Genomic DNA, 24071 nt, shown 5'->3' with positions numbered 1-24071 from the left:
CCAGATTATGAAAAGCTTGGCTGCTTTTTTCATCTGCCCATTAGCCACGTTCCCAAGGAACCACAACAGTTTTGCAGATCCTGTGAAGCCTCAAGTTTAAAATTTTTGTTCTTTAAATCTCTCAATAGCCTCATCCTTTCCTAGCATTGTAATCTCTTGCAGTTTTCTTGTGTATTATCCCCTGTAGTCACCCACCATTAGTAGCTCTATCTTTAGCCACCTGGCCTCACCTGCTGAAATTCCCTGTCTAAACCCTTCCACTTCTCTCTTAAAACCCACCTCTTCATTATACATGTATATAATTTTCTTCTGCATAAATAAAGGTGGAATTTCTGAATAAAACAGTACTTCTACATACTTTGTCTCTCAAGATGGCAGCGTCTTAACACAGTTATATATAGTAGAGTGGCAGTGAGTATGTGTTTATCAGGAAGACACCCTTCCTGTCAGCTGACTCCCTAATCATGTGTCATGACCTCAAAAAAATGCATAACGAAAGCAATTAAATTGGCAGCAACAGTACAAACACCTCACAGAAAAATTGAAAACATGAAAATAGACACTTTACTATATTTCTTCATTGAGAACTTCTCAATGGAAACAGGCTGCATGAGAGAGACAAAGATTGACTGGACAGCAAGTTACAACACTTCACAGAAGCAACTCAAAGTACTCCACAATTTAAACATGCCCCAGCCAACCCTTTTAAGTTGGATCGTGTGGAAACAGGGCCATGAAATCTGTACTTTATAAAATCTTCCACTTGTAGATTAAAATAAGTCTTTCACGAATAAAAGACATTCACAGCCTACTCTAAGAGTCTACTGTTGAAATTTAGGGAAATGCCGCAGCCAAGTTAAGCATAGCAATGGCCAACTAACTTGTTTTGGTGATGTTGGTCAAATGTTAGCCAGGACAACAGCAGAACTCTTCTGCTCTTCAAATAGTGCCATGGGGTCCTTGTGTCCACCTGAGAAGTAGGACAAGACTTCAGTTCTGATGAAAGGTCATCTCGGGCTGAAATGTTAACTCTGTCTCTCCACAGATGCTGCCTAACCTGCTGATAATGTGCAGCATTTTAAATTTTTTTTTACCTCAGGTATAATGTCTCATCCGACAGCGCAGCACGAGCGTCAGCCTAGGTTTATTTTTGTCCTCAAGTCCCTGGAGTGCGATTTGAACCCAGGGCCTTCTAAGAGGCGGAGTGCTTTCCACGGGATAACACTTGGCCCCAATGATATAACGGTGCATTTAAACGCAAATCGCATGAACTTTTCTCAAATCTTTGCCTGTTCACTCTGGGGAAGGGGGACGACCTACATTTCAGTTCAGTGTGCGCGCATCAGCTCATGGAGAGCCCACGGCACTGCACCCATCGCCGCGCCCTCCCTTTGCCCACAGCAATCGATGGGGAACATGCACAGTAAGGAGGAGATGGGGTGGTGGTGGCCGGGGGGGGTTGGTTTGTCCGGTCCGGCTCGGCCAGGCCAAGCATGCAGGGAGTTGTCCGTCAGCGGCCGCTCCCCGGCTTTGCACCGGCGTTTGAAAAGTGGCCGAGCTGCCGCATCCCGGTCTCGGGCTATAAAATATCGCACCGAAAATCAATCTAACACCCGCCGCCCCTGTTTTTTTTTAAGTGTTAAACGATCGACAGGACACACCCGGGCCTCACCTTGATCGTTCGCCGAATTCCTCCCTCTCCCCTTCTCCACCTCTTCCTCCGTCCCCCACCGGGATTTTGTTTTCTCTCTTCACCAACTGCTGAGCCGCGCGCCACCAGGGGGAGAGGGGGGTCAGCGTTTTAGCGTCACTACGCACAGAGCCACGCAGTGATGTAATTGAAGTTCAACACTTCAGGTCACGTCACGCCTCTGGTTAACTTTCAAAAGAGGACCAGCCACTTGTCCAATTCCAGCAAAGTAACTTCAACAGATTCAGAGGCTTGAGGATTACCCGCACAGTAACTAAATGTAACCCATGTTTTCTCCACCAGTGCTCCCCCCGAAAGTCAATCATGATCAGGAATTTAGCCCTTACTTATTTTAGAGAGCACCCCTCAAACACACAGCGTTGGTCACTGGCAATTGGAAGCTATCTCAACCTATTGACTCCATTGCTTCCTCAATTGCTGACTCCATTCCCCTCAATGTCTATCCGAGGTGTTTGTTGAAGGCACGAAACATATTTTCTGTATGCGACTGTGGGATTGCGACACAGCAGAGATTTTTGATCCCTTGTAGGGTCTAACAAACTGGAAGATACACTATTATAATGCGAATGCCATAGCTCAGTTGCTTGCACTCTCAGCTTTGAGCCGTCAAGATTCTGCGTTCAAATCCCGCTCCAGATTTGAGCCCAAAAATTAAGGCTGACACGCCAGTGGGGGAGTTTCATTGAGAAAGTATTGCATTGTCAGAGGTGCCGCCTTTCAGATAAGAAATTAAACCAAGACCTCACCTACTTGCTCTGGCTGATGTAAAAGAGCTCATGACACTATTTTGAAAAAGAGCAGGGGAGTTGTTCCCAGCATCCTGGCCAATGTTTATCCCTCAAACTCAATATCACAAATAAATAGATGATCTGATCATTATCGCATTGCAGTTTGTGGGTGTTTGCTGTTCACTAATTGGCTGCTGCGCTTATATTACAACACCGAATACACTTCAAAAGTACTTCATTAGCTGCATAAGTGCTTTTGAGGCACCTGGTGGTCATGAGAAGTGCTATAAGTGCAAGACTTTCATGGTATATTTTAAAAATCTGAACAAGAAATCATGTGCTCTTTTGTTGAAAATACTCTCCATTTATCATTTACAAATGAGCCATATATTAACTTTTTCCTTTTGTAGTAAATGCCAACTTGGCACTGTCTCCTTGAAAGCAGATGATTGTGAGTTCCTTTCAGCATCACACCAGGTTTGGATTATATGCCTGCAACAATCCTGGGAATGTATATTTACTCTTTTTAACTTCCCCAGCTTTGGATACTTAACTCCCACAATCGTCACACTTAACTACACATGTCAAATTCAGGCAGTTTATCCCCTACGTTAGCTTTGGGCTCCAAAAGAGAGGAATAGGAGTGGTCAATTCAGCCTGTCAAGCCTTTTCTGCCATTCGATTAGATTATGGCTGAACTTCACCTAAACACCATATATCCACACTGGTTCCAACCCTTAATGCCCTTGCTGAACAAAAAATCTCTCAATATTAGTTTTGACATTTTAAATTCACCTAGCCTTTTTTGAAGGTGGGTGGGGAGGGAGAAGGGAGAGTTCCAGATTTATATTACAATTTACATGAAGAAATATTTTTCCATATCACTCCTGAATGACCTGGTTCTACTTTTAAGGGTATGTCCCCTTGTTCTGGACTCTCCCACCAGAGGAAAGATGTGTTCTCTATCTACCCTATTAAATCTTTTAATTATCTTAAACTTCAATCAGATCACTCCCTAATATACATTCAAATCTAAGCAACCTGTCCTCATAATCTAACTCTATTAGCCCTGGTATCATCCTGGCAAATCTATACAGGACTTCTCCAAAGGCCAGTATATTCTTCCTGAGGTGCAGTGCCCTGAACTCAAAACAACACACATGAGCTCTGTACAGATGTAGCATAACATCCATCCTTTTGAATTACAGCCCTCAAGATAAAGGCCAACATTTCATTAGCCTTTTATGTTAGTTTTGGTATGTCCACTAATGTTTTATGATTTCTATACTTAATCCTAAATCTCTCTGCTCATCCACAGCTTCTGGCCATTCAGAAAATGTTTTAATCTATCTTACATTTTCCCACATTGAACTCCATCTGCTACAGTTTTGCCTACTTATTTAATCTATCAATATTCCATTGCAACTTTTTGCTCCCGTCTGTTTACTGTGCCACCTAACTTAGTGTTGTCAGTAAACTTAGATATGCGTTTCTCCAAACCTTCATCTAAGTCATTTACAAATATAGTGAAAAACTGAGGCCCAGCAGAGATCCCTCACAGACACTCCTGCCAATTTAAGTACATACTCATTATCCTTATTCTCAGTTTCCTATCTCCTAACCAATTCTCTATCCAAGCCAATAGGTTGTCTCCAGTTCCATGTGTTACAATTGTTGGTAAAAATCTCCTGTGTGGAACCTTTTTAAGTGTCTTCTGAAAATCCATAAAAATAACATATTCTCTTGTCTATCACTTCAGTTGCCTCCTCAAACAATTCAACTTGGTTTTATGATTTATCTGTCTGAGTCTCTCTGATCAGCACATATTTGTCCAAATGCTCAACCATTCTATTCCTAATAACAGACTCTAGGAACTTCCCCATAACTGACGTTAGACTAACCCAGACCTATAATTTCCTAGTTTATCTATGTTATCCTTCACAAGTAGTGGACTGATAGTGGCAATTTTTTAATCCAAGGGGTCAATTCCTGAATTGAGAAGTTTGAAAAATTATGGCTAATGGATTAATACATTTTTCACATATATCTTTAATTTCTGCAACCTCACACTTACATGGTTTGCACCATTTAGCCCTTCCAATCTCACATCCCCAGTTCTGACACTTTATCTCATCAACTACAATGCACAGCCATTTTACCTAAACGTCTCCATTCAGAAGTTTACCACTTCAAGATATGGGCTGAATTTTCCACCCTTTGGAGGAGGGGGGGGTTGTGCGGGGGTGGGCAGGAGCAAGCGCGAACCCTATCAGCACCCCCGATCAGGAGCACGGCGCCATTTAACTGGGCAGGCCATTTAAGGCCCACCCAGAATGTGCTGTGCATTCCCTGTGCGGGTCTGGGGTTCCCTGAGTCAGGTCCTGCTGTCTTTTGCGCACATGCGCGCGAAAGAGTGCAGAAATCTCCCTGAGGCTCCACCCGTGGATGCAGTTTCATGAAAAATGCAAAAGCCACCTGGGCTCTTCGCCTGCCCACCAACCTTAAGGTTGGACAGGCAGCATTCTTAACAGACTCAATTACTTTGTTAATGGCCTTAATAGGCTTAAACTAGTAAACAGTAACATCACATAAAAGCCTAAGAAATAGGAGCAGGAGTAGGCTATTTGGTCCCTCGAGCCTGCTCCGCCAGTCAATAAGATCATGACTTGTGGCCCTAACTTCATGTGCCTGCCTCACATAACCCTTGATTCTCTTGTAGATCAAAAGTTGTAACTCAGCCTTTAATACATTCCAAAGATTAATGACCCTCTGAGAAAAGAATTTCCACCTCATCTCCATCCCAAATGGGAAATCCCTTATTTTGAATCTACGGTGCCTGTTCTAGATTCCCCCACAAGGGGAAACATCCTCTCAACATCTGTCCTGTCAAGTTATTGTCATGACTGGCTTTGGGAGCCTTTGATGAAGAAAGCTGGAAACCATACTGTTGCAAAGTAGTGAACATTTATTGACTATTTACAGAGATGGACTTTAGCTGGACTCCATTAGAACCTCCTTCCCTCAGATTCCATTTACATGTGATCTGACATCACTGATGATGCGCTCTAGCTATTAGCATAATAGCTATTAACCGTTTATACTGCACCTTCTCCCCAAGTCAACATTAACATTTTACACATCCTACTTCCCCACCCATCCCCCACCCCCACATCTCAAGTCACTGTCCTTTTCCCTGAATTATAGGGAAAGACATTGGTTTGACTGGTCTGCCAGATCATGTTCTTGTTTCCTGTGGGAGAGTTAAATGTACTATGTTCTTGTGGAGAGGCCTGTGAATCATTCTGTAAGTTGGCAGGGTTGTCTTCTTATTCATCAGGGTGTTCAATCCGCTCCTGTAGAGGCTGTCTACTGGTGGATACCTGAGTGGATCTGTTCCGCCAAAGGATGCCGTGGTTAGTGTGCATCAGATAGGAGCGTGGATGAACAGACTAACTCAAAACCTGACTGGGTCAGTTCTGGTCTCACACCCAGACAGACTGTCCTAGTCAGAGTGTTAGAAAATCCTACGCTTTGTGGCAAAGGTTGTATGTCAGAGCCTGGTGTGCCTGATCCTCTTTTTCACGTGCCTTTTTGATCTCTGTCACCTTAAGGCATGGACGAAGACTATGTGGGGGACTCAGAGCTCTGTATGTAATCTCCTCCCATTAAGAGTTCCAATGGAGTCAGACCTGAGTTACTGGTCTACACCACTGCAAAAACGACCTGTATAGTCGAAGGGCGTGATAAATGTGGTTAATAATTTTGACCTCATCTAATGGGAGCTGCCAGGAGCTGCTATTAACGTCAAGGGCAGGATTTTTAGGTCCGCATGCGGGTGCGATTGGCAGGCCCGGGAGCTGAAGAATTTAAAAGCAATAAATAAAGATTTTAACATCTAGAAAAGGATATCCACGCATCAGAATCAGTCACCTGAACATATACATGATGAAAATTCTGTCCATACATTTTCATTTCTTTTTAATTTAATAATGGAAACCTCATTCCGCCCTTGGATGAGGTTTCATCAAAAATACAAAGTCCGCCTGGCAGATTTGCCCATCCGCAAGCCATAAGGTTGGATGGACCACGAAAAACCGGGAATAATTGGAATCTTAATGGGCTTAGTTGGCCTCTTAATTGTCAGCGGGAACGCTTCCAACTTTCACGTGTACCCACCGACCGAAATATCACGTGCTATTTTACGCTTGAGCAAGTTGGGCATGCGCCTGTACACTGAGCTAAAAACTCTGTCCCAAGTTGAGTGGAAAGCTGAGCTCCTCGCAAGCTTTGCCAAGCTTTCGTCTACAGATACCATGGCATGGACTTCTCTCTCTATGGCTTTGTTCAAATGCATGAGGTCCACACAAATGCGAATTGAGTGGTTAGGCTTGGGCACAGGTACCATGCCGCAGCATCAAGATATGGGCTGTGTTACCAACGATATCACTCCCTGGTGTAGCATGGAGTCAATCTCTTGCCTCACCTTTAAGGGTGGGGGCTTTTCATGGGCTAAATAAACATACCGGCTTGGCATCTGACTTCAAAGTAATGCGGTAAGCTGTGTGGAGCTTTCCCAGATCCATAAACAATTTAGGAAATTCCCTTTTGAATTTATCTGGTTTATCCTGGTTGTTTAGCTCTTCTACCTTGTAACAAAGTTACATGTCTGAGCAGGCTCTCCAGCTCAGTAATGGGCACTCCTGATTTGAGATAACAGAGAATTTCTGTAATTTCTCTTCCCTTATAGCGAAGTGTAGCTGTCATCCTTCCTTGCAATTTGCGTGGAGTGCCCCATGGACCATTGGAGAAATTCAGACTTCAGCCACAGTATGATAGCAGACAGAATGGGCATTCCTGCACCCGTTTCCAACTTAAAGTTGGTTTTATGGCCTATGACTATTGTGTCTGAGGTCCAAAAGGTGTCCTTAGATTTTGCAACTTCACCCAAGAAAGGAACTTTGTGTTTCTCTATATCTTCTATTTCCTGGATGCTGCTTGGTCTGATTGACCTCCCTTTAAATTTTTGACCTGAAAGTGGAAGATTCCTGCTGCTGTGGCATACTGTTTAAAATTATGCCCTCTTGTGGCAGGAGTGACAGTTTGCATTAATGCTGGACAAGCTTTGCGCTAATGGGGTTTTCTCCTGCCACAACACAGACATGCAACAATGGTACTGACCACGCCCTCTTCATACTGGCTCTGTTTCCTGGCAGGTGCGCTGATAACTCTATGGTTATGAATTGGACCCCGTCAGGAGTCCGCCCCTAGGCTGGCTCCCTTTCGCCCCGGATGAATAGCCTTGCGAAGTTCACTCTTCCTGGCTAACTGTACTGCTTTGGACAAAGTGAGATCTTCTCTGGACTGTAGAAAATCTGACAATGCTTCATCAATCATCCCCACTATGATGTGGTCTTTGATGAGCTCCTCTCTCAAAGCCCCATATTCACAGTTATCTGCTCAGTGATATAAGCCATCTATAAAATAATTAACATTCTCTCCAGGTTCCTCGATGTGCCAGTTGAATTTTGCCTGGTCCGTTGTAGTATTGTGCCGTATGCTAAAGTAGGAATTGAAGGTTTTGATGACTTCTTCGTATTTGGCAGTTTCTTCATCAACCTTCTGTATTCTTAATGTCGTTGGCACAGCTGCCGAGTGTATGAAGGAGAATGCAGACCTGATCCTTATCTGGTTTCTGAGCAAATCTGGAGGCAGTCCAGTATCGACTAAATTGGCAACACCAGTTTCTTCAGTGTGCAGCTTGGTCGAGGTCCTCCAAGAGATTCGGTGGCTTGGACAGAGGTAAGACTTTCTCCATAGCTCTGTGCACTTCTAGTCGATTGTCATGGGATTCTGGTAGTGATTAGTTGCTCCAATTGCTGCTGTGGGCATTTCTTGAATATGCTCTGCTGGGCTGCTGTACTTCACTTTTCCCGCCTTTATCAGTATCGACAGGGATCTTCAGTAAACAGCTTGCAGACCGCTGCCACCATGTATTATTATGACCAGGCTCTGCAGCCTTTGATTGAAGAGAGTTGGAAACAATGCTGTTACAAATTAGTGAACATTTATTGACTATTTACAAAGAAAACTTTATAAGTACTCCATTGAAACCTTCTTCCCTTAGGTTGCAGTTACGTTTGATCTGATATCATCTGACATCACTGATAGTGCACTGCAGCTATTAGCATAATAGCTATCAACCCTTTATACTACATCATGTCCCCTCCACCAGAATCTTATGTTCCAATGGGATCATCCCTCATTCTTTTAAACTCCAATGAACATAGGCCCAAACTGCTCAACCTTTCCTCATAAGACAACCCCTTCATCCCAGCAATCAACCTAGTGAACCTCCTATCAACTGCCTCCAATGCAAGTATATCATTCCCTAAATAAGGAGACCAAAATTGTACACAGCACTCCAGGGTGTGTGGTCTCATCAATGCCCTGTACAGTTATAGCAAGACTTTCCTATTTTTATACATCATCCCCTTGCAGTAAAGTCCAATATTCCATTTGCCTTCCTAATTATTTGCTGTATCTGCATGTTAAATTTTTGTGATTCATGTACGAGGACACCCAGGTCCCTCTGTACCACAACAATCTTCAATCCCTCTCCATTTAATTAATATTCTGCTTTTCTATTCTTCCCTCTGAAGTGGACAACCTCAAATTTTCCCACATTATACTCCACCTGCTAAATTTTTGCCCACTCACTTAACCTAACTATATCCCTTTGCAGACTTTTCTTTCTTCTCACAACTTGCTTTCCTACCTACATTTGTATCATTGGCAAATCTGGCTACAATACACTCTGTTCCTTCATCCACATAATTAATATAGATTGTAAATAATTGAACCCCCAGCATTGATCACTGTAGCGTCCCACTAGCTAGTTTGCCAATTTAAAAATGACCCATTCATCTCAACTCTGTTTTCTGTTAGTTAGCCAATTCTTTAGACCAGATAAAATATTACCCCCAACATCATGAGCTCTTATCTCGTGCAGTAACCTTTTATATGGCAGTTTCATTTGTCTTCATTCAGAGAATGATGAACACTTGGAATGCACCATGATAGAATGGTGGAAGTAAAACCCTTGGCGAGGGTTAACAAGCAATCGAATGCAGCAGTGGATGGACTGTTCAGGGCAAATGAACTTACATGAGCCAGATGGTCCTGCTGCTCTGTGGTTATGCTGAAATCTTGTGAAAAAAACATATTCTATATAAGACATTACCCCTCCATAATGTTTTTCTGAAGGCGTTGACTCGGGCCAGGCTACGGCCTCTCGTGTTTTGTGTACACATGGCCCTTCTAAACTATAGTACAGGAACTCTGGGAAAATTAAAAGGCATTCTGGATAAGCTGAGGCACAAACAAGAGGCTTAGACATCTTGGTATTGTCTGGTGTTTTGAATTAAGGCTAGTTCCAGCTTCAACTGAAGTTTTAGCTAATGTATGTGTTGTAATGCTTGCTCAGATCAGAGTCTTGCACCAGGAATAATGCTGGTATCCTCATATGAGAAGACATATTCCACTTTTTCACTTGGGGGCCTGGGAAAGGAGGGGATGTAGCATTTAAATAAAGCCCTATTCTTCAAACTAAATAAAATCTGGTAATTATAGTTTCTGATGATGTGTACTTCCATTTGAATAGCAACTTTGAAAGGATTCATGTGACAGAGCGTATCATCTTGGTACTGTCCCCTCAGGGGGATTTAAAAGTCTAATTAGAAAGTTGCAGAAAATTCAAGAAGGTTTTCAAAAAGGATAGAAGGTAAAAGGGATTTGTAAAGGGCTCTTGAAGCAGGTTTTCAAGAGCATAGAAAATGTTATGAGTGAAATAATCAAACAGAAACAATCTTAAGGTGCATCACCACTGCTATTTAATAGTTTAAGGCTCTAAATCTGAGTAAAATGACACACGAATACAATGAAATACACATGTGAAAAGTTTAGTGAAACTAAACTGGGACAAGAAGATGACTGAAGAAAGAAGACAAAACCTTGGATAGCAACTCACAGCTAGTGACCCCAGGGTGAAGCCAAGCATCTCTGAGGAAGGCAGAGCTGTTCAATTCTACAACACTCAACCTGCTGAAAGGATAAGGTTGCACAACCTATGCTCATATCACGAGGAATAACCAAATGCTGGAAATATAACATCAATGCCTTGTATATAAATCGTAAAATTAAACTTACGTCAAATTGTAATCTTGAACAAAACAGTGAATGTTGTTAAGCAAAACCCAGGCAAAACTGAGATGTGATGATTATCTTAAACTGCTATTGGCTATGACTGGTTATCAATGGATAGTAAGTATTTAATCACTCTATGTAATCTTCTTATCATGTTATCATAGATATTATTTAATAATGTACAGTTAGTTAATGCACCTATGTCTTGACTTCATGCTTAATTACACTTCACTCAGCATTGTATTGTGGTTCTGTTGTGATTGAGTAACTATCAAAATCTGGACTGCATTATCTGGAAAGGCAAACTAATTGAGGCATCTTATAAACTTTCAGTAACGTTTCTTGTAAGCTGCATGCCTGCTGCCATGCAGCAATCTTGAAGATACTGGCAGGCTGCTCACAAGGAGCACCTCTGAAGATACTGCACAAAAAACTGTAAAGGTGTTACACATTGAAATGAACAGGCCCTGTCCAATGAAAAGAATTAAGTGGGGACTTTGGATGTGATTGGCAGATTCCAATTCAAGTTTTCAATTTGAAAACATTAGAAAAGGGAAGAATAGATTGGTCTAATACTCTTTGACTTATATCAATTACCTATTGGCATTTTAGGCACAAAGGGGATAGATTTTCAGAGCAAGCCTGTCACCTGTGAAAATGGAAGTGGTGGAAGGCCTGAACGACTTCATAGTTGAGCACTGTTTAGGTGTAATTGTTGAGCTGCCAGTGCTCAGTAGCTCAGAGGGGCAGGGAAATCTGGCAGTCCTCAGCTCAGCTGAAAGTTGGTGGTAAGTAAAATTGGGAAGAAAGGAAGTGATCCTTGGAGAAGGCCGCAGAGAACTGAGCATCAGAGTGAGTGGGGCCAGGAGAAGTATTAACAGTCCTCCTCACGCCACTAAAATAGTTCTTAAAAACTTACCTGTGTGCTTTATGAAGTGGCCTACAACAGTCCCTTTAAAATTGTTCTGTACACACTAACCATTGGTACTTCAAAATTGGTAGACCCCAATGTGCACAGGCTATTTTGGCATTCGACTGTTTCTGCTGGCTGCCTGGGCCATCCACCTTACAGACTGCCATTAAAATGGCCAGAGTGGCAGAAAGACCAAGGTGATTAATGCTGTGTTGCGCATTCAATCACACTGTCAACCAGCAGTGAAGACAAAATTCACCTGCAATATTTCTTACATATTTTATGGTATTTATCAGTCATGTACATTGCACTTGCATCGCTAGCAGTTTATACTTCTGGCTGTATACTAGTATGAACTCAGTAACTATTTCAATACTGGTGTAAAGCTGAAAATGTGCAAAAATAATTTACAGGTTGGATCTTGCACAAGAAATGTTTCTGCTCTAGAAAATCTATGTACTGTGACAACTCATCATAAATTATTCCAAACCAGTTTAGTTAATAGTTTACTCCTCTGTTTTCTAGATCACCATTGTACTACAGATCCATGGAACTATGGATAAATTCTAGCCTGTAATTGGAATGGTCCAATAACTTAATGCACAAGTGTCGGAGTGAGAATTTTGGGACATGCGCAATTCCTCAATGGAAAGTTCTTGATCTCAAATGGAAATCTTCAAGGAGCACGCATGTGAAGACAGGAGAAGGAACAATATGAATCTGTCATTGTATAACACTTACAAAACAACAACACTGATAACGGTTTGCAAGCAGGTCAGCAGCTATTCCCTCAGTCACAAAGCAATGTACTGGGGAAAAAACTCAGTTTCAAAAAGCCAATCAATACTACCTACACTGTAGGTCACTCTTGCAAATGGAGGATCAAAATACATTTTTTGTCACTATTTGAAGTTTTTTTAAATGCTTCAGTCATAGTGCACCTCCAGGTTATTTCAAAGCATTTAAATAATGCAATAAATACCTTTTAAGTTTATGTTTGCTAAATTTTAGCTCTCTTAACATAAATAAAAATGAAATCATTACTAAATGTCTTCAAAATACTAGGGCCCTGAAATTCTGTGTGGATTCTAGCAGACTCTTGCCATAACTTTGGCAGACGATATGCAGAACCTCTAGAAAACCAATGGAAAGGGTTGAACACTGACCATATTTCCAAGGATTTTGCTGAAATTAGAACCCCCATGGAATTTCAGGGCCAGAAATTATATTGTATCAAACGTTGTTATTGGTCCAAATGAAAACAAATAACACAAACTAATAATCTCACGTACTGTTTTCAAAATTCTTTTGAAAATGTTTATATATTTTGTTAGACACTCATTTTATGCAGCTTTGTAAGGAATGAAGGGAGCTCCAAAAGAAACCACTGTCACCAAAGGTGCAAAGAGGAAATGACCCCTGTATTACAAAATCGGAGAGCCAAACAACAAAAAAGTATTGAGTGTGAATTCATCTTTCCTAGGAATAAATAATTTCCAGCAAAACTGACAGACTTGAGAAGTAGGCAAAGTGTCTGCAACCAACGACATTAGGAATGAGGAGGTGGGAGGAACTAGCTGAAGCAAAATCATTAGCTATTATACTTTTCTCCATTTGTTGAAATTAGAAAATGGCATAGAGCATGAAACACTGCTTTCTACCTTTCCAAAAATCAGAAAACAAAGAAAAATATACTCCTAAACTACCATGGTATTTGCATCTTTAAAGTGTCTGAGCACAACTTCTGGCTGCCATTCAAATTCTGTTTAAGCTTTGAAGGAACGTTTACCACATGCTGAAGAGAAACACAGAATCAGAAAATATGAGCTTCAAAAAGAAAACCTCACACTATTACTGTGTTTTCCAATCATGTAACTTGATTGAGGTCAATGGTGAAAATATGTTGACCCAGACTATCCCACCACCTAACTTGTTAAGGTTTCATAGTGGAGAGGAGCCAGTGCGGGGAAAAAAATGGAATTGTCTATTATCAATTTAATTATGCACAATCGTACTATAACAGACTAATTACCTGGACAAATATGAGCAAACCATTTGACTTGTCTGATAAAAATAAATAAATGCACCACATGATTCTGAAGTGACCATTAAGTGAAACTGCACCCTTACTCTTGACAAGAAGTCAGATTTTGCATTAACTAATCTGACTTGTTAGTATGAAAATGCTACAATATGCTAAAACTCCAGGTTACAAATGCAGCTGGCCATTCTCCTCTTGCTATAAGACACTGTTGTGGGATGTTCGCTGTTAAACATATATACAATTTTGCTGGTATCATTAATAAATTAAATTGCAAAACTACTTCCCTAATAACATTTTGTCAAATAAATATGGAAGCTAAAAATAATTACAAAAGTTAGTTACCACCAGGTAATCTTGAATTCATAAATTGGGCGTTTGCAGTAGTAATAGTTTATGAGGTGCTTATCACAAACACCTATGCATTGGTGATCCACTGTAATTCCTCTGGCTGCTAAGTCTGTCACAATGCAGTGAAGAAGGTCATATACATCTGCAATGGCTTCCCAAGGGCCAAACGACACATCAACTTCACAGTGATGTTCAAAGAGCTTTGTATCATTCTCACTTCTGTCAAAGCGTAGTGAGTTGTACAGAGGGCGTTCATATGGTGTAACTGGCATCTCCTCCTTGTAAACACAAATTTTCAACTTTGCAAATCTTGCCTTTCGTTGAATTGCTCTTTGTTTTGCAATATCAATTATCCTTTCCAAATTCTCTGTTGATGAAAGGAAACAAAAATGAACAATACTAAAAGTATACAACTCAATTTCAATACCTGGTGTTCCCTTACAGATAAGAAAGGAATTATCATCACCATTGTATTCGAAGAGACGGCGAAGGAAAGAACTTGCAGTTATAATTTCCATAAGCAGTGGTTAAAACTATTTGGTAAGAAAGGACACTCATTCCCAAACTGGTGTGGCCTTTCACCTCATCCCATAGCCTTTAGACACATTACTCCCATGATAAATCAAAGAGCATATATTAACTACCTGGGAAATATAATCAACTTGTCTTCCTGTTACAATGCTTATTTTTCAGAATTACTTGTACAAATCTAAAATCCCTAATAATGTTTGTTTCACATGTTCAAGATGTTAAATTCAAATTCTTTTGAACTTTTACTGCACCTCAGTCCCTCCTAACCACAAAGAAATCTTTAAAAAGTTCCAGAAGTTGAACTTATCTTAGCCTTTTCTGACCTTGCTCCTGCTTGACACCATCTTTCTCTAGTGGCTCCTGGTGACTGTGAGAAATTTGTGCATTTTGCACTATCAGATGACAACATTTAATTATTTATGAGACACCTTTAACTTGCAGAAAGCAACCCCAAGGCCCTAGAAAGTAGTTAAGGTTGGGCTGGATGTAATTTTAAACCCCACCAGGCAGGCAAGGTTAAAATCGGCCTCTGGAGTCTCCGATATTCTCTCTGACTCCCACTGAAATGGGGTCTTTCTCTCTTACAAAGTATCTCCTGGAATCATTTTCCCAATCAAGTGGGCTGCTTTGTCCTGGATAGTGTCAAGCTTCTTGAGTGTTGTTGGAGCTGCACTCATCCAGGCAAGTGGAGAATATTCCATCACGCTCCTGATTTGTGCCTTGTAGATGGTGGACAGGCTTTGGGGAGTCAGAAGATGAGTTATTCACCACAGGATTCCTAGCCCCTGACCTGCTCTTGTAGCCACAAGTTCAGTCCAGTTCAGTTTCTGGTCAATGGTAACCCCCCGGGTTGTTGATAGTGAGGGATTCAGTGTTGGTAATGCCTTGCATGTCAAGGGGCAGTGGTTGGATTCTCTCTTGTTGGAGATGGTCATTGCCTGGCACTTGTGTGGCATGAATGTTACTTGCCACTTGTCAGCCCAAGCCTGGATACTGTCTAGGTCTTGCTGCATTTGGGTATGGACTGCTTCATATCCAAGGAGTCACGAATGGTATGGAACATTGTGCAATCATCAGCAAACATCCCCACTTCTGACCTTATGCTGGAGGGAAGGTCATTGATGAAGCAGCTGAAGATGGTTGGGCCTAGGGCACTGCCCTGAGGAACTCCTGCAGTGATGTTCTGGAACTGAGATGACTGCCCTCTAACAACCACAATCATCTTTCTTTGTGCTAGGTATGACTCCAATCAGCAGAGAGCTTTCCCTGATTCCCGTTGAACCAAGTTTTGCTAGGGCTCCTTGATGCCACACTCAGTCAAATGATGTCTCGATGTCTAGGACAGTCACTCTCACCTCACCTCTGGTGTTCAGCTCTTTAGTCCATGTTTGAACCAAGGCTGTAATGAGGTCAGGAACTGACTGGCCCTGGCAGAACCCAAACTGAGCATCAGTGAGCAAGTTATTGCTAAGCAAGTATCGCTTGATAGCACCGTTGTTGACCTCTTCCATCACTTTACTGATCAAGAGTAGACTGATGGGGTGGTAATTGGCCAGATTGGATTTGTCCTGCTTTTTGTGTACAGGACATACATGGACAATTTTCCACATTGCTAGGTAGATGCCAGTGTTGTAGCTGTACTGGAACAGCTTGGCTAGGGTGCAGTAAGTTCTGGAACACAAGTCTTTGGTACTATTGCCGGAATATTGTCAGGCACATAGCATTTGCAGTATCCAATGCCTTCAGTTGTTTCTTGATATCACGGGAGTGAATCGAATTGGCTGAAGACTGGCATCTGTGATGCTGGGGACCTCTGAATCTTCCTCTGAATCCTGCAATTTTACATTAATTTATTCATATTTGAACCAGAAATGAATGGTTATTATGCATTATTATAGGTGTGCTTGCTGCCCTAAGATTTGTGGATCATTATATTTATGGAAGGGATGTCAATTTTAGTTCAAACATTCTGAAACAAACCATATTTAAGGGAAATAATCTGTACCAGAATTTATTGGACATTAGGCTTGTACACATAATACAATGAATATTCCTCTTCCTGTTGGGTAATTTATGAAGTTCGCACCATAAAGGGCAATGGTAGACCTCAGTGATGTAGTGGAATGAGGTGGCATTGAGATCAACACAAGCTTGAGGCTGGTGCCGGGAGAGTGGCAGTTATGAGATCTGAACTCAGAGACAGCAATAGATTGCCGAGGTTGGGACTGTTTTCATTGGAGAAAAGAAGGCTGAGAGGAGACTTGATAGGGGTATTCAAGACCCTGAGGAATATGGACAGGGTAAATAGTGAGAAAATGTTCCCACTCAAGAGAACATCAAGAACTAGAGGGCACAGATTCAAAATAATTGGCAAAAGGGGTAAATGTGGTATGAGGAAAGTTTTTTCACCCAGAGGGTGGTTGGAGCCTGGAACAAATTTCCTGAAATAGTGGTGGAGGCAGGTTCGATCAAGGTATTGAAAAGGGAAATGGATTGCTACCTGAAAAGAGAGAATCTGCAAGGTTACGGGGATAAGGCAGGGGAGTGGGACAAGGTGGAAAGTTCTTTCAGAGAACCAATGCAGACTCGATGGGTCAAATGGCCTCCTTCTGCATTGTAAAGACAGATACTGTAATAGCAATGAGGCTGTTGGCAAGGGTGAACAGTGGTTGGTAAAACCTCAGCAGTGACAAGAGTGCCTAGGAGGAATGGAAGTGAGTAGGCATTGGCAGCCCTGGAGTACTACTAATGAGGCCAGTGTCCATGGAAAGTACCAATTTTTTTTTAAAAGCCTCAATTTGCTAAATAGAAGAAAGTGGCCTGGGAGTATGTAGCAATCAGTCACATGCTCTACACATAAAAAAATACTCAATTGAAGCAGGCACAGACAAGGCTGGAGGACATGCTCAGAAGACATTCAGTCATTTGTAAATCATGAAAGATTTTGAAAGACCATCGACCAACAAAGACCAAATTGTAAATGTGGTGAGAAGATTAAATGTGGGTCATAAAGTAGCAGTGATACTGCATTACCCTTCTGAAAATCGCAGTTAGACCTGGAAAGTAATTGACATTGTGCTTCCTTTTATAATAACTTTCTTCTTAAATGCTTTAACAGGCCTTCATAAACTCATTTTATGTAAATGAAGAATTCAATGCAATACATAAATCTGTTCAATTTTATCAAAACGGATTAGAGCTAAAATGGACTAGTATTAACCTACATCAATAGCTGAATACATCATGAACAAATAGATCCAACTTCCTGTTCAGGATCCCCATACATTGTAAGGAGCCAGGTGCTTTCCCAAAGGAAGCAATAAAAATAAACAAAGGGGGCACCACCTCACATGCACACTGACAAATAATTTCCAAAGTGACATGAGTAGTTGATATGTCTGGAAGCAGTCAGTTTTGATAATTTGGAGATTATGTGCAGAGACCTCAAAAAAGGAAAGGGAAGAAAATGCATGTTTAAGAAAAAAATTACACCCTTAAAAGGGATTTTAAAGGCACTTAACACATGGGCTTAGATTTTGCAGTGATAATGATAGTGAAGCTGTCACCATTCGCCATCACTATTTCACTGAAACTGACAGCAACTTGGGGAGTCCACACATGTGCACAATAGTAAGGAGATCCATGTCACTGATTCTATGTTCCTCCATTGGGTATGCTGTTGAGGTACCTCCTAGACTCCAATCTCCATTGCAATCATGATCTGTTGAAGACTTTTACTTCTGTGCTGTTAGTCTCACAGTAAAAACCCTTGAAAAAGTCACATCTTTTTGAAAATGAAAAAGTCACATCTTGTTGAAAATGGTGCATCCCATTTTTCAACTTCATCATTATGGCTAGATATCCTAATTGGTCCTGAAAAGTTAATTGCATGTTGTAGAATGTCAAATTTCACCTTTGTTATAAAAAAATTCCACATTATAACTTTAGAGGCTTAAAGCAGAAAAGCAAGGAAGTCATGACGAACAGTTAGAAAACAGTGGTTCAGCCTCAACTGGGGCATTGTACCCAATTTTGGGCATTGCACTTTAGGAAGGGTGTGAAGGCTTTATAGAGGATGTAGGAAAAAATTATGGGAATGGTTTGTGGAATGAAGGACTGGAGAAGCTGGTGTTAAATGGAGAAATGTTCCGATTCTAGACCAGATTTCCAAGTTTTTGGTAATATCCAGTTAGGGACCAATAACGTTTTGGTTAAAGTAGACAAAGTCACCTTACATGGTTTCAATCTCATCTCCCCTGGACTCTGTTCCCCTGGATTCTCACGTATGCACTCAAGCACCAACTCACAAGCACAACTTCAGCCCTTCAGCCACATTGTGCAGAACACTACTGCTCCAAAGGGGTACCTTCACCCCAATGGATCACAGCACAGAGCCACCAAACTTCTGCTTCCCTATTCAATTTCCAGGGCTTTCCTGATCCTTCTCTGATCGCCAAGACTTCTCCTGAGCCCTCTTTGACCACCAGGACTTCTCCTGAGCCCTCTTTGATCACCAGGGCTTCTTCTGAGTCCTCGTCAATTGCCAGGGATTCTCCTGAGTCTTCGTCAATTGCTAGGGCTTCTCCTGAGCCCTCTTCACTTAAAGTCTGCTTACTGCAGCTGTTTAGCTGCTTGGAGCCTCTTTCTCTGCTCCTCTTCCTTTTTAACTTAATTGGAATCTCTTCCTGTCCCTATCCCATGTCTGGGACTCTTTCTTTTGGGACCTCTCCCTGTCCCCTCTCCTTTCAGGACTTTTCCCTGCCTGGGGTTCTTGACTTCAAATGTGCTCCACTCCCAGTCATATGACACAGATTTTCATGCCATTTTCCCTTTCTGTGCAGGCATGCTGGGCCTTCCTCGGCCCAAATAATTTACAATGCTGAATTGCACATGTGCAGCCCACTTCCAGTCTGCATATGTGCAGAAATGCCGAGGTCTGCCAGGACTTGGAGTTCCCAACTGTTAGGAAATAGAGACAGTTTAAGTAAGTTATATTTGTATTTTGTGGGTGTTAAGAATGAGTTTTAGCTTTAATGTTTGAGTTTGATTTGTATTTCTGCATCTGTGTGTTAAGGAAGGTCAAATTGAGTTTTAGTTTCACTTTAAAAGTTTGCATGCATTTCGAATGAGAGTTTTATGACTGTAAGCTAAGCTAAGCAAACAAGAGTAGAGAAAAACAGGGCTGTTGCTTAGTAACAGCGGTCCAGAGAGGCAAGTCCCCCTCACAGACACACAGAGAAACTAAAGAAACAGCAGTTTTAAGTTTCAGTTTGAAGCCAGGACTCCAGAGAGACTGGACACTGGGCAAGGGAGCTTCAGATTTCCCAATAGAACCAAAAGGTCCCAAGGCCAAAGGATTCAGACAGAAACAGGGGAAAGTCCCAAGCAAACCTTCTAGTCGAAGGAAGGACAGGAACCTGGAAAAGGTCCTGTTAAGCGATGTTGAGAGTAAGGAGCAGAGAGAAAGGCTCCAAGCTTCAGATTTAAAGAAACATAAGCTGCAGAAAGTAGATTTAAAGTGAACAGCTTGCAAGAGGCAAGAGGGTCCAAAGAGACAACCGAAGGTATGTAACTCTTTGTTTTGGGCACGTGAAGCGGTGGTACTGTTGATGGCTGAGTTGGTGAGAGAGAGCGTGTGGAAGACAGCTTGAATGCATGTGATGATGCAGGGAAGAGGAACATCAGAAGGAGAGTTTGAAACCCTGGAGGTGAACCCTTGCAGAAGGCATCTGAGAGAGGGTGTTGGTTTTGGGAGAAGATTCCAAGGTGAGGTCTAGGAGAGTGGAGATTGGAAACCCTCATATGAAAAACGGAGTGCAGTGAATCTGGTTTGCTGACGGTGTGACAAGCACCTGGGGGAAGTTGAGGAGGGATCCATAACATCTGGTTGAGGTGACATCTGTCACATGGTTTCAGAGTGCAATGTGTCTGACCACAGATGCCTATTGGTACACAGACTATGTACTTACTGTAGACATTAGAGTATAAGATAGCCTTTGTATAACTTGTGTTATCTTTACACATCTGTATATATCTGTAAAGATATGGTGGTTGGTGAAGGAGTATTATAATAATAGTTCATCTTTTCTTGCTTAATAAATGTTTTATTACTTTGTTAAAAGTTCATTAGCTGACTCCGGTGACCCTGTTCAGCCCCTCTCCATGTATCTAAAGAAACAAATAAAAATTAGGATCTATCAAGCTGGCTTCCACTCTGGGATCAGGCTTGTCCAGGGGTAACCTCAGCTAGGATTGTAACACCCGTCTCTGCTCTTGACTTTAAGGTAAGTCTGGCTTTCATAGCAGAAGATTAAAAGAAGATTTGATAGAGGTGTTCAAAATCATGACAATTTTTGTAGAGTAAATAAGGAGAAACTGTTTTCAGTGGCAGCATGACTGGTAACCAGAGGACACGGATTTTAAAAAGCTGATTCATAAAAGAATCAGTGGCAACATTTTTTTAATGAATTGTTATGATCTGGGATGCACTGCCTTGGAAGGATAGAGGTGGCAGATTCAATGTCCAAGAGCAACACTCAAAAGATAATTGGATAAATAGTTTGAAGAGGAAAAAAATTCGAGGTATTTGACAGGAAAAGCAGGTAAATGGGACTAATTGGATAGCTTTACCAAAAAGCTGGCACAAGCATGATGGACATAATGGCCAGCCTGCTTTTCAGCTGTATCGTTCTATGATACTTAACCAATGGGTTTAACTCTGTTTACTGAACATTTTTTGCAAAATTATAAAAAAAAGAAAGCTGGGGTTGTTCTCCTTAAAGAAAGGGTTCAGAGACAACTTGATAGAGGTGTTCAGTATCAGGAGGGTTCTGGACAGACTAAATGGAGAGAAACTGTTCCCATTAGCAGAAAGTTTGAGAATCAGAGGGCACAGATTTGAAGTGATTGGCAAAAGAGCCAAAAGCGACATGAGGAAAAACCTTTCTACACAGTGAGTGGTTATGATCTATAATCAATTGCCTGAAAGGGTGCTGGAAGCAGATTCAATCATGGTCTTCAAAAGGGAATTGAATAAGTACCTGCGAAGGGAAAAAATCTGCAGGGAAAAGGCAGGAAAGTGGGACTAGCTAAACTGTTCTTGTAGAGAGCTGGCAGAGGCTCGATGGGCCAAATGGCCTCCTTCTGTCCTGCAACCATTCTATGATTCTATTTGTAAAATAATTTTTTCTAACATTTGTTTATATTAATATTTTAGCTTTTATCCAAATCCAACCATAATCGTTTATCTCACTATCTGAAAATGTAAATTTAAAACTCAGGAAATTAGTGGTTTTAAATTCCTAGTTTGCTTTGTGTGAATACTTCAATGTATTGTGATTGGCTGCTTATCTGTTCGCTGACATCACTGCCGTTGCACACCTGGAGATCCCTTTGACTTGGTACCAGATTCAAACTGCCATTGGAGGAGGGGAAATCACATCACAAAGGTTGTTAGACCTTTGTGGGCAACTTTCTTCAAGGTTAGCCTTTGCTTCGACACTGACCACAGAATCCAGCCCATGATTATGACACTAATTAAATTATCTGAGTCTTAATGGCCATTTCAAAGTTTGTTTAGCTAAGCTCGAGATTAAAACTGCAAGACAGCAGGTCCTGTGGCCAATAAAGCCGATTAACAAACAATAAGTATCATTGGTCCACTACAGTTTCAGAAATTCTAAATGTATACAATGGACCAATCAAACTCAGATGGGTTTAATTCCATCCGTGCAGTCATTTTAGCGTACTCATTAATGTGTTTGCATTAAATCTGATCTGGATTTACTGTTTATGTTGAAGTAGTATGTTAAAAAGTGCACTAAAAGTGGACACATAATAGAATCAATGGTCAATATTAAAATTGCGGGATGGGGGGTGAAGGGGCTGAGTTTCCATGAGGATCTCCTGCGTGTAACTTGTGGAATCTATGTTAATTTTCCAGGGTCTCTGCGAGGCAGCTACCAAAGTTACAGCAGACGATTGAGAGTATCCTACATATATTCATTCTGCTGGAACATAAATCAAACTTCATTTTGAGCCCAAATAAATTATGTTCATGTTTGTATGTTTAGGAACAAACAGAACAGCGATTGTCATTTAGCCCCTGGAGCCTATTCTGCCTTTCAATGAGATCATGACTGATCTGCAACCTAACTCCATTTAGTGGACTCTTTGTTTTTTAAAGAAAAGTTGTAAAAATGTCTGTGTAGGTAGCATTACCTTTGTAATATGGCAGTAAGTCCAAAAATGCCTTCCTGACTTTTTCACTGGCTAAGGGCTGTAATTCATCCAGACACTCAAGAAGTGGTCCAATAGAATAATACTGTGCTTCTTTGTAAACTGTTCTTACTCGCTCACGAGGTGGTAGGTCATCACTCCTTAAAAAATTGAGAATGTCTCTGAAAAGAGAAGGAAGGTAATGCATTACTCAGTCTGTTCTAATATCGATAGTATACAACTCTGGCAGACAATTAATTAATTTACATCTTTACAAAACTTCTATTGCACTTAATTTTGTCAGCTTGTCATATTGGTGTTAAATGTGGTTAAAAGAACAAAATTTTGAGATTAAAACGGCAAGACAGCAGGTCCTGTGGCCAATAAAGCGGATTGTAATAAGCGCAATGTACTTCTACATACATCTTTTCTTGTCTTCACCAAAGGCTGACAATGCATTTCAGGGTATAATTCCATGGATACCAGAAGTCTTCCAGTGCCTCATCCAAATGGTCATTTCTTCAAGTATGAGGCGAGCGAGCGTGTCACAGGAACAGAAGTAGGTCATTCAACCTCTCAAACCAGTTCTGCCATTCAAATAGGCTGATGTGCACATTAATTCCATTTACCCACCGTGATGTACCGAATAAAATTGGATCCTCTTGGTCTTGAAAATTTCAATTGACCCAGTACCCACAAACCTTTGGGAGATGGAGTTCCAGATTACACTACTATTTTCACAAAAATATGCTTCCTGATTTCACTCCTAGCTCGAATTCTAAGATTATGCCCTTGTTCAGATATCCTCCACCAGAGGAAATGGTTTCTCTCTACCTATCTATTGCATTCATTTAGCTCTTTAAAAACTTCAATTAGATCATATCTAAGTTTAAGGGAATTCTAGCCAATTCTATGCAATATGGCCTGATAATTTAAACCTGTAAACCCTGTCATCTGTAAATCCGGACTGTACCCCTGCCAAGGCCAGTAGAGCAAACCTGAGGTGCAGCACACAAAACTGAATGCAATTCTCCTGATGGGATCTGACCAAGGCACTGTACAATTGAAGCATAATTTCTTCACTTTTCAGCATGCTAACTGATTGCACAGGCATTACAACAAAGCCTGGTACTGACCTCACTAAGTGTCCACTGGCATGCATTTTCCAGCAATCGTCAGTGGATCTGATGAAGAGAAAGAACTCTGCCTGATTTACTTTTCCCTCTTGTCCCCAGGTTATTAAGGTTAATTATAATACTTTTGCTGGCATCACTGTTAGTATTGGCTAGCTCAGTAACAACCACAGATCACACTGGCACCTCTGAAGTTTGTGTGGCTCAGCGACCATGTGTTATATTTACCAAAAGAACTATCTTG

General features: G+C 41.3%; 1 protein-coding gene across 4 annotated transcripts in view; it reads right to left on the bottom strand.

Annotated features, from left to right (window-relative positions):
• The window catches only part of kctd7 (potassium channel tetramerization domain containing 7), a 54989-nt gene that overhangs the window by 17923 nt on the left and 12995 nt on the right, over positions 1-24071 (bottom strand). For 3 of the 4 annotated variants that reach the window (XM_041197478.1, XM_041197480.1, XM_041197477.1), the window contains exons 3-5: positions 22698-22876; positions 13941-14313; positions 8383-8455 (exon numbers count right to left, since the gene is read on the bottom strand). In XM_041197478.1, the coding sequence (XP_041053412.1) occupies positions 8398-8455; positions 13941-14313; positions 22698-22876 (610 nt within the window). In that variant the 3' untranslated portion in view covers positions 8383-8397. Of the gene's footprint in view, positions 1-8382; positions 8456-13940; positions 14314-22697; positions 22877-24071 lie in introns of those variants that run through there. The other variant, XM_041197479.1, reaches the window with a different exon arrangement.

This window comes from Carcharodon carcharias, chromosome 10 (assembly GCF_017639515.1).
Source record: "Carcharodon carcharias isolate sCarCar2 chromosome 10, sCarCar2.pri, whole genome shotgun sequence".
In the NCBI taxonomy this organism is placed as follows: Eukaryota; Metazoa; Chordata; class Chondrichthyes; order Lamniformes; family Lamnidae; genus Carcharodon; species Carcharodon carcharias.
The sequence above is the reverse complement of the archived record's forward strand: the minus strand, read 5'-3'. Positions and strand labels throughout refer to the sequence as shown.